Below are 12,047 nucleotides of genomic sequence, written 5' to 3' on the forward strand. Positions count from 1 at the left end.
TTCTTGTCTCTCTTGCTGATAGCGCCATTACTGGTCTGCAACATGCGTTCAACCAAATTTCAGCAGTGTTTGACTTTCATCTGTCTCAGCAAGTGTTACGCTCTACAGTTATTTCAATGTTTCGATGTTTACTGTATTAGGTGTTAAGGGCCATTAGGAGCATTGTTCCCAGCAAACATTTTCGTACATATATCAAAGTAACATATATGATATATGTACCGATATATATCTAGAAAAATCGCATTAGATGCATGAAACCAGCATATGCGTACTGTTTTGGAGGCGATATACGTACTGCAAATTATATGAAAACAATTCACATTCATAAGTATTTGTATACGATGAAATCCGACTCAACATGATTAGCTCCATAATGCTATACAATTCTGTTACGCAAATCGTATGTGAATCAGTTACTATCATTTTGTACGACTAAATGTAAACTAGGGTGCGCTTTATTAAGCTTTGTGTACGATTTCGAGTTTGTTTAGCGATATTTAAGATGATTTTCATACATTATTATACGATTTGTGGTTTGCTGGGTTACCTGTTGGTGTTACCACTTGTAGAGAAAAGTGTTTAATTTAGTTATCTGTATGATTGTAGAGGTACATTCTCACGGTCATCATTATTGTCCAGTTTTGTATGGCTTGTACCTTTTGTAGCGTAAACAGAGGTGGAAGGGGGTTAAATTAATTGGTTTGTCGAATCTAAATCTTCATCCGCATGTTTGGGCAGAAAATGTTCTGATTTTTTAGTTCGACCGATATGGTCACCTCGCTTTTATTCATAGGTTCCATTTCTAGCATTTTTGTCTGTAAGGTTGCTGAGTGCTCGATTTCTGGCCGGCCCGGCCGGTTTTTCACTTGCAAAGCTGGTGACCGGTCAATCTGGCAAAAAGTCGGTTTACCGACTTAAGAAAACGGATTTGCTGAAAAAACGGATAAAAATTAAGCTAAATAATAAATAAAAGTATGGTTTTCGTTGTGGTTGCGTACACCCTGTCAGTGTATCGATACCGATATCGATACTACTGGTATCGATACCTGCCGCCCGATATTTCAGCCGGATCGATACTTTTAAAAAATCTGTATCGATATTCGAATATCGATGCTTCTCGCAGTATCGCCCAATGCGTGGCAAGCATGTGCTACTGATAAAAAGGGTCGAATTCGTAAAATATCTTCAACATAGGGGAAAGGTTGGCAATAAAAACAATTTCTGAGGCTATAAGAGAGGTTTTCTTATCCTCAAGTCCACATGATTTGGATGAAGCACGTGGTGTGGTTTAAATTCTTTCTGCATTAAGGGTTAAGAGAGCGCGATTTTAATCTACAAATCCGAGGCATGCTATCGTTTGAGCAATGATTCGAAAAACGTCCACTGATAGTTGATAGACGTAAATACCAAATGATTGGGTTTACAATAAAGCTTTTATTTTTAGCTTTGTTGAAATGCAGAAGGAAAAGTTAGTTCGTTTATATGCTTGTGCTCTTAATACTCTCAATTTTCTGTTAGTTATAAGATCGCAGTGATCAGTTGTGTACATTTACACATATTATTTATAAGCGCTGGAAGATTTATACCGCTATTTCAAGACTAGTCACTGAAAATGCGTGGCGGCTACGGTTACAGCGATTACATCCTGTTTTGTTTACAGAGTTTCAAAATTATAAAGTTTTTCCCAAACGTATGTCAACATGAACAACGGTAACTCTATGTTATTATCGAGAAAAAAATACTTCATTTTTTATCCTCGTCGCTGGTCGAATCGATATTTCACTAAATATTCAAATCGTTGGACTAACGTTACGTAATATGTTCCAAATTATTGTTATACGATGATAAATATTGCGCAAAAAAAAATCGACATTTAATTTACGCTTTTATTTGCCTAATACGCACGTTAGAAAATCTATGACATTTCATGTTACAGCGATATCTGGCACGCTTACCCTTTACTATGCACTTCTTGTATTGATAAGATAAAAAACGCCTTGCGAGCACCCAATAAAGTTTGACAACAATACAAACCTTTAGTCACACCTCACACGGATCGACATGGAGGTAAACTTTGCTTCTTATTCGTTCATTGCGCCTCTAGGTAAGTAGTAAAACATAATTTTAGAATTTTGCCAACTAAAGAAACACTAATATTCTTCAGATGCTGCTCTCCGCAATGCTATCAAACTAGAATCACCAGAGTTGATGCAACGGGCCATAGACAGGGGAGCAAACATTAACTGCCAGTATCCGGACGAATGGAACAGTCCACTCCATTTAGCTGTTGCAAGTGGCGATAATCGTTGTGCGTCACTGACAGCAGTTTTGATGAATCACCAGCCAAATTATGCACTGTTGAATAGAGAAAATTTCACGGCGGCAGAATTGGCCATTCATCGAGGACTCAAATCACTCGGACGTCAGCTACTAAAGGCGGAGCTCGGTGAGCTGAAACCGGTAGATGCACTGTATGTAATGTTGCGCCGAACTTCAGCTGAAGCGTTGGAGATGTTGATTGAGATTATGCATTTACCACAGAATGAATTGGCGCAATGTTTGGCTAAAGCTTGGAACAAGCTGGAAGTCATGAATGTGGAACTGACGCCAACGGTGGAGACGCTGGCTCATATGACACTAATTCGGTGCGATTACGGTGGGGCAATCGGAACAGGAAGAGGACAGAAGATAAGTGAAACAGAGATAGCGACGAGAATGGAGTTGATTATAGAAGCAATTAGTTGCATTGAGCATAGTTACGACACCAGTTTGTCGCATGATGTGAACGATGAATTTTTGGAGTTTTTAAGAAAAATTTTAAAACACTTGTTCGTAGTGAAGAATTATGCTGATTACTTTCCTGGAATGCAGTTGGAGTACTGCGTTGCCATGTATTTGGCGATTCTGGATCGTAAGCCTGAATTGGACTTGTATCAATTAGTTATAAACAAATGTGCGATTGTGAAATTCTTGAAGCAGTTGAAAAGAACGTATCTGGATCCGCAAAAGATCGATACTAGGATGTCCAGCGGAATTTTACACAAGTTGGTTAGTTTAATGCACAGGGGAAAAGGTTTGAAATGTAAGGATGTTCTCAGAGAGTGGGTTACAAGTACTGATTTCAGTTACAGTCACAAAGAACAGGTTATGATTAGGAACAAAATTGCTGCTGGTTCGTTGTTGAGCGAAGTTAAGTGCTTGCAATATTCGGAACTCGACAAAAAAGATCAGAGTTTACTTGAAATGGAATCAGACTCTATTAACAGGTTGTTTACAACGCGTCGGATGCGCTATCGCTTTAAGGAACTGTATAAATTGTATTTCAAAATTAAGCAGATGTATTCGATACAGAAATCAGTTAGATGTTTGAACATCCTGGAGGGACTAAATTTGGACACAAACAATACAAGCTTTGCTTCAATGTTGGCAATACAACGCATCTTACAGGTTCTAGGCGAAACACTGAAGGCAACCAAACTGTCACCGAATATTTCAACCAATTTGCGATCTATAATGGAATTTATCTCACCCATCGACATCCTAAGTCGCATTTCTAAACTACGCCAGTTTTTTTCTCATGAATACTCTAGCACTAAACACTCTTTATATGAACGTTTGAGGAATAACGAACAAGAATTATTAACTCTTTATGTAAGAATAAAAACTGATCTCATGAAGGTGACACCCTTACTTACGAACATCTACGTTGGTGAGATAACAAAATTTTTTAACACTTTTCTTGGACGAATTTTGCAATTAAACACCGTTGAAGAGGTACAATCCCTAGCAAACTCGTGTCGAATTCATAGTGGGTTTAAAATTGATTGTGATCTTGAAACTACTGATGTAACTAAAATTGATAGTTTATTGCTGCAATTAGAAGAACGCTATGATTCGATTGATCATAAGGAAAATTTAGCCGTTATTGAAAATATTAGGACGATATTGAAAAACTATACTGCATTTTTAAAAAGTTGTACTGTTGATTTCATGACTGAGCTGGCGACATCCTGCATAGGCAATATGATACTGAATGACAACTTGAATTATCAGAAAAATAATGCAAGATATATATTGAAAAATGGCGCCGAAAATCTGAATAACTACGAATATGGTGCTAAATTACTAATTACGCGAACGTTCAACCATTTGCTCAACAAACTTCTTGAACTCGAAGTAAATTCGGAGACTGACGAGTCAATGAAACGTGTCGAGATCTTGCAGACTATGTTGGAGATTGCATCAGCTCCTGGAATAGCCGAATATCACGAACTAGTTTTAGGTAAAAATCAAAGCAATAATTTAGAAGCCACTAATAGGGTCGTTCAAGCGTTGCAATTGGAATTAAAATGCAGTGATCAATTAAAGGAGCTTAACAAATTACTAAGCAAATATTATACTAATCTATTTGCATTGGACGAAAAATATCGTATTATAAAAACATTTTGCAAACGTAACAAGATGCATTATGACAACACAAAAGCTTCAAACTGTAGAAAGAATGATGCGACCTACTGTTGTTCTATACTACATTGTTTGCTGAAGGATTTGATCAACATCGTCGATATTCCACCGGATATGAAGGAGCTGGAATTTATGTCCATGCTTACTGCTCTTGAGCGATACCGAACAGATTCTTCGGAAAATTTAGCATTGGAAATTATTCTTCTCGAAGTTTTGGAAGTTTTATCCGCACAATGCGTAGATAATCGGTCATCATTAACATTCTTTCGATCGGTTATTACAGGACGCAACCTTCGTAACTATCTAGCTCACGATTCGCTTGTATATGAAACACTCTGTCGTAACAAAAATCCTGACAGGACGGTGATTTTAAACGCTATTTATTTTATTCGATATTTCAATTTTACGACGAGTCCTGGCGGGCACCGTTCCGTGTCAATAGCCGATATCGAACAGTGGACAAATTCTGCTATTAATCAGAAAGTCCAATTGTTTCAACATATTACGTACGGAAAGTTTAACTTTATTACAAAGTGCTGTGAGATTGGTACCAGAACTTTCGATAAACGAAGTCTACTAGCATTAACATTTCACCAACATTCGGAAGACTTTATCCGATTTCTTCTGGAGCATTCCACCAATCTTAAACCGTTTTTCCAAACTCTTCTTCAAATGTGCCCAAATCAAGTGCACAACTTCTACGATGATGACGAATTTACCGTCAGACAACTAGCCGACGATGAAAATCTTCGAAAGAATGTAAGTTTCTATCTGGCTCAGAAACATGAGCACTTTGAGCTAGAAAATGAATTAGATCAACTTTTCAAAGGTGTTTACGCAGCAGATAGCTTGAATACGGCCCTGCTTTTCCGTAATCAGCGCTCAGCCCTCTCGATTATGAACACTCCACATTTATATGACTTCTGTAAGTCAGAGGATCAGAGATGGGACCACACCCTTCTGACTCAAGCTGTTATCCGGAAACTACCCGCCGTCATTCGAAGGTTCTGTGAACTTAGCCCGGAAATGATCGAACATACAAACTCAGCACAGGAGGCTCCTCTCTACTTAGCTGTAGCTACCGGCTGTCAGGAGTCCGTGCAGATACTGTTGAACTTTGGCGCCAAAGTTCATACTCCATTGAAGTCAGCATTAGTTTACGCTGTCAGGATGAGAAAAGATGATTTATTAGAAATGATGTTACCTTCTGATGACGAACTTTCCAGCAATCAAATCATGTTGGGAGAATTAATAGATCAAGCTTGTAACACAAACTACCACAGTTTGCTGCGCAAACTTATTCCATTGGCCGAATCTTCGACGATATTGTTAGGGCCACTTCAGCTGGCAGCGTTGAAGAACAATGTCAAAGTTGTTGATGCCATCCTAGAATCAAACTCTAACCTTGTAAATGTCGTATCTAAAAATGGTCGAACCGCATTATCCAGTGCTTGCTGTGGGGACTCTTTGCAAACCGTCCGGTTGCTGCTTCGGTACGGCGCGGATTGTAACCTACCCGTCGACAACTCCGCACTATTTTGTGCTATTGACAGAAACTATCGGTCTATTGTAAGTCTGTTTTTAAAAGAAAATCTTATCGGTAAAGCTCATCGTGCCACAATGGTTGGTTATTTGCTGAAGAAAACAAAGCTCACAATGGCTTGGATGTTTTTCAGGCACGGCTATCCCTGCACGATTTCGAAGTTCGACATAAAACTTCTCAGTGCTCGCCATGTGCAGTTATTACAAAAAATGTGTCAGTTAAAGCCGGAGATTACTTCTCAGATTAGTAGTTTCATGATCGTTAATGCAATGTTGTCAAAGAGCCAAAATTTCATGGCCTTTTCAATCGAATCAACTTTCCAACGGATGTCAACCATTGATCGTGCTCAGCTACTGAATGGTGCTATTAAAAAGAATGACAAGGAACTAATTAATTCTTTGCTAGCTCGTGGTTGCAATGTGAATCAGCCGGATTTAATTGGCATAACACCATTGGGATTTGCGGTTTCACTTGGAAAGCCCGAGCTTGTGAAGCTCCTCATTAAAGCTGGAGCCGATCCCAACCAAGAAACGGTAGCAAACTGTGACACTTTGTTCACTTATTGGTACTTAAAGGGCAGCACAGCTTTTGAACAACTGTCAAATGAACATGTTATTTCCTACCCGCTGATATTGGCAATCTTCCATCGTCACCGAAAAGTGGCAGATTTTCTCTTGGAAAATGTTATTGCTCCTGATGCTCGTGACCGACGAGGGCTCACAGCTCTGATTATGGCCATCTACTGTGGGGATGTCCAGCTAGTTGAATCTCTGATATCCCATGGATCGAGTGTGCAATATGCTCAGAACTTCACACATTCGATTTTCGGAGGCGCAACAGTCCTCCACGCCGCTGCATATTTTGGTCATATGGACGTTTTAAAATTATTTATTGAGAAATATAAATTGGATCTAGCTATGCAAACAAAGCAAGGTGATACTATTCTGCACACCGCCATCAGTGGAAAACAACTGGAAACTGTGGAATATCTTTTGAAAACATTTTATCAAGATATAGTTGATCGAGACGATCAAACTCTTATTCGGCTTATTTTTGAGGAGCTTGACGATAACATATTTCGAGAGATAAAAACGCACCCAATGGCTGTAAAAGAGATAAAATCGTTTATCCGGAAAGACGGAAAACGAATATTTCACGATGCAACGGAAAACGGAAGTCTTTCATTGCTACGAGCTCTTTTGAATGAATTCAATGTCGATATAGATCAGTTTGACTTGCATGGAAATAGAGCCATTTACTATGCGGTTAAAAGTAGAAACTTATCGAAGCTTAAATTACTGATGGAAGCTGGATCTTCACTTTTTCACGTGAATGACAAAATACAGCCTTTAACGGTTGTAGTTAATACAAATCAAATCGATGCTTTGCAACTGTTTCTTAATCAGAATGGGCAAGTTGTGGAACTGATTAGAGAGTACAAAGTAGCCGGTTACAATCTCTTACAGGCTAGTGTTTTCAAGAACAATATTCTGATGTGTGAACTGTTGCTACGTTTCGTTGAATTTGACGTAAACGCGGCTCATAAGAGCGGAATGACTGCTCTACATCTGGCCTCTGCTTATGGTTCGATTCAAATGGTAGCTCTACTAATCAGCCACGGATCTCAATTAGAAGTCGTAACAGAAGACGGTAAAACTCCACTTGTACTTGCCATAGAGGAAGGAAATACAAAGGTAGCCGAATATCTAATAATGCAAAAGGCTTCTGTGAGCCTTGCTGCAGTATATCGTTACAAAACTGCCCAAGGAATGTGCCTTTTGCATCGTGTTGCTATGGATGGAAAATTAGACATGGTCAAGCTTTTATTGAATCGAAATATTTTCGAGCGAATTATTACGGACAACACTGGAAAGCATCTGGCGCACTATGCCGCTGCTAATAATCGTTCAAATATTATCGAATATCTCATTGAAACAAGCTTTCCATTTGATGTACTAGACGATGAAGGCAGATCTACAATGGTTAGTGCCCTTGAAATGAACCACATAAAACTAGCCAATCGATTGAAGGCACATGGATCGTCAACAAAAATTGTGCAAGCTTTTGATGAGACACATCCTTTAACGAATAGCACCAATCAATCTCTTAACAATTTTTTGCATCAAGAGCATAGTGCTGCAATTAATTGTTTGGGTGAAATAGTCAAAACTGCCATCGGGGACACAACCAATGAGAATGAATCATTGCTTCTTCGTACAGCAGTAGATAGTAAAAATACAGCTGAAATTGAACGAACTATTGTTCAAGGAAAATTATCACCTGATACGAAAATTTCTAATGGGCAAACTGTTTTACACTACTGTTGTAGTTCGAACAACTTGGATGCCGTTAAATTATTGATAGATCTTGGAGCCACAATTGATTCGAAAGATCATGAACAAGCAACACCAGTCATCACTAGCATAATCAATGGCAACCAGTTGATCGCAGAATTTTTGATCTCGCAAGGGGCATCCACTGAACTGATAGCCAATTATCGTATGTTGACAAGAGATCAGGAGACACTGCTGCATGTCGTGTCTCAGAAAGGATTTCACTCGATTCTCAATTTTTTGCTTCAATTGAACATATTCCCTATCGACGTTGGTGACATAGATCAGACCACGGCTCTCCAGTCAGCAGCGATGCATGGTAGGTTAGAATGCGTCGAACTGCTGTTGGCTAACGGGGCCGATCCGAACTTTATCGATCTCGAAACTACAAACAGCCTGACGCGAGCTTGCATCGGATGTCATAAAAAAATTGCCGAGTTACTCCTAGAACATGATGTAGAACTAACGAACACACGAAATTTCCGAATGAAAACACAAAGCAATGAATCTCTGCTTCATAACACGATCTACTGGAACTGTGAGATGATCGACCTATTGATACGCAGAGTCGGCATAGATGTCAATGTGATAGACGTAAACAATATGACGCCATTACATTATGCTTCCAGATTAGGGTTAATCGATACCATCCATATTCTGCTTTCTCTCGATGCCAACATTGACGCAGTCGACTGTCTGCTAGAGACTCCTCTGATAGCCGCTATTCTAGCCGGCTTCAATGAAGCGGCGGAGCTATTGCTTGAAAGGACTACAAACTCCGAACCTATAGAAATCTTCCGATCTCAACAAACGAGAAAACCGTTGATTCACATTGCACTAGAAAAAGGATACTACTCATTACTGATAAAGATGCTGACTAGATTTAATTTGAACAGTAGCGTTGTTGATGAAGACGGACAAACGATACTGCACCATGCGGTTAGCCGAGACGTTCAAGATGTTATACAGTGGTTTAATACAGAGGTGCAAATATTTTTCCAACCCGACAAATCAGGGATGACTCCGCTTGGAATTAGCCTACAGAAGCCTAACGTTGAAGCGTTTGAAAGAATCCTCAACTCATTGGATGCTCTTCTGGATAACTCACACTTAATAATCATTCTCAAAACCATAGTGCAGCTTCTAGCTTCCCAATATCTAACATGCTATAGCAAATGGTTAATTAATAGGCGTCCAGAGTTTGTCAATGGTAATCAACAAATAATTCAGATAATCGATGCATTATACCCTAGTGTAATAATTGAAACAGCACTTCTGGAAAATAACCATGACCTTCTGCACTTGTTTTTAGTCTGCACAAACGACAAATCAATGATAAATTGCAAAAATATGCCAAGTGGTTTAAGTTATCTGCATGCTGCAGCTTTGAGAAATCAACCTCAAATAGCTAATCTACTGCTCCTTCACTCTAGCCTTCTAGTCGATGAACTTGATGAATTGAATCAAACTCCGCTTTATTATGCTGCCTTGAGCAATAGCTTGCCAACGGTAGAGGTTCTCTTAGATCATGGTGCCGATGTAGATCTTCAAAATCTGAAGCAGAAGACACCGCTTATGTTGGCAGCGGAGAATGGTAACGTTGAAATGGTTCAGTTGTTTTTGCACTTCGGAGCTGATGCCAGTTTAGTTCAAAACTATCATTACGGCAACAATAGTGCCAGCATTCTTCATTGCCTTGCCGAGAAGGGCTTCGTAGAACTACTACCATTACTCGAGCCTTTCCTCAAAGTAAACTGTACTGATAGGCACGGAATGACACCATTGCATTATGCTGCCATTTGTAATCAGCTAGCAATCGTGAACTGGTTGCATAATTTTGGAGCAAGGATTGATTCCACTGACAACGACGGCACGACACCGCTGATGAGAGCTACTTGCAAGGGACATATTGAGATCTATAGAAGGCTTATAGAATTCGGAGCCAGCACAGATCTACTCAAGGACTTCAAAAACCACAATTACGATAGTGAGACCGTATTGCATATAGTCGCTGAAAAAGGCTTGCTCGAAATGACCAAATTGCTGGTTGAAGATTTGCAGTGTGACGTCAACAGCGTTGACCGAAACGGTAATTCTCCGTTACATCTTGCTTTTATGAAGGGACGCTTCGAAATTATTAGATACCTTTTGCAAAAATCGGCCAATATTGATCTTCGGAATAATGAGGGATTTTCAGTGGCACAGCTTCTTGAAAGCAATAACAATGAAGTCCAAGAAGGCAACCCGAATGAATAAAGAACATTTCATACCTATTGGCAGCTTAATAAACCAAAATGCATTTATTCTGTCATAATTTTCATCTATCACTGCCTTAAGTTTACATCAGAACTCTAGGTGCTCGAAAGCATCATCTGTAAGCAATCGTCATCAAACTAATATTTGTCCGAAAACCACTCAGCATAAATTTTGCACCAGAATGCAATTTGCCCTGTCTTTCAGTTGGTCTCGAGGTACGACATCGGTCTGACAAGCGAGTCGACAAAGACTATTAGGGACTTTAGCTTGCAGTTCGTTAGACTATAACATTAGACCCATTCCAGCATTACGGGATCCAATTAGCATCCATTTTTTACTGTATGAACTACTTTCTGTTTCATCAATTTCTTTGGCAAATACCTTGTAAAATAGTTTATTAATGAGGACATTTCCTTCCACTTGAATGAATGATGAAATAGCAACTGATTTGCATAGTAGGGATGGTGTCCCGTAACGCTGGAATCTGTCATTGGCTTCGCAATTGACTGCGAAGTATGTCGACCAAAAAAATTAGCAAATCAAATTGCGAAGAAATGTAGCGATAGGATTTTTTCCAGAAAAGTCTAGCGTTGTAATAATTACTCATTTTCTACGTTTTCCATCAAGACGATATAATGGCAGAAGGTTTGTTGAGGCGTTTTTATCTTCCATTGCACATAATAATTTATAATCGAACACAGAGAGTAATTACCCACTACATCAGCATTGAAAATATAAATAGAAGTAGAAATATAGAGAGTTTGATTATTTATTTCTGGAATAAAATTAATCCAATAGCCTGTATATGATCGTAAAAGATAATTTTGCTTTTATCCCGTACCAAATGAATTCACTTTAGTTTTACGTTTCCCTGTAGGAGCCTTAGGTATTCCACAGACGTTTATTCTCCCTTAAATGCCTTGACAGCAGCATAAAACTTTTGTTCCTCACCTTCTTCAAAAAGAGCATTAAACTCAATATGAAAACCTTCTATTTCGTTGATTGCCTTAGAGACCAGAAATCGTGCGGAAATCGCGGCTTTGGTTTTAAGCCCATATAGTTCCCTCCTAAATAAGCGAAGAAAGGGCGCATAGTTTTGGTGACTAATTTTTTTACAAGTTTGAAAGCTTTTGGAATTTCTTTGGTATTCAGAAAAGCTGTCGGTTGGACAAACGCTTTTTAAAATCTTATGTTTTTTGTATTGCTGTTTCACAGACGAAGATTTTAAGTATTTTTACCAGCTCTCAACCGGATGTGTTAAGCTTTTTCGCAGTCCGAGGGACTCGAACTGAAAGGGTTATATTTTGTTACCAAATTTTGATGCCAAATTTTAATGACTTACAGTTAGTTTTTTGTAGCGACGAAAGTATCTTATTGATCCCGAACTCCTAATACTCTTGCATAACTAATGATAAAGGTGTTTATCTATACCTATAAAAATGAATTTCTGT

The 12,047-nt window shown here is 38.9% G+C and overlaps 1 protein-coding gene across 1 annotated transcript; it reads left to right on the forward strand.

Moving 5' to 3' along the window:
• The first annotated feature begins 2,061 nt into the window (after nucleotides 1-2,061).
• LOC128739915 (uncharacterized) lies at nucleotides 2,062-10,596 on the forward strand. Its single transcript, XM_053835416.1, has 2 exons — nucleotides 2,062-2,104; nucleotides 2,165-10,596. The coding sequence occupies exons 1-2, from the start codon at nucleotides 2,062-2,064 to the stop codon at nucleotides 10,594-10,596; spliced, it is 8,475 nt and encodes a 2,824-aa protein (XP_053691391.1).
• Nucleotides 10,597-12,047: the final 1,451 nt, after the last annotated feature.

Source organism: Sabethes cyaneus, chromosome 3, assembly GCF_943734655.1.
Source record: "Sabethes cyaneus chromosome 3, idSabCyanKW18_F2, whole genome shotgun sequence".
NCBI lineage: Eukaryota > Metazoa > Arthropoda > Insecta > Diptera > Culicidae > Sabethes > Sabethes cyaneus.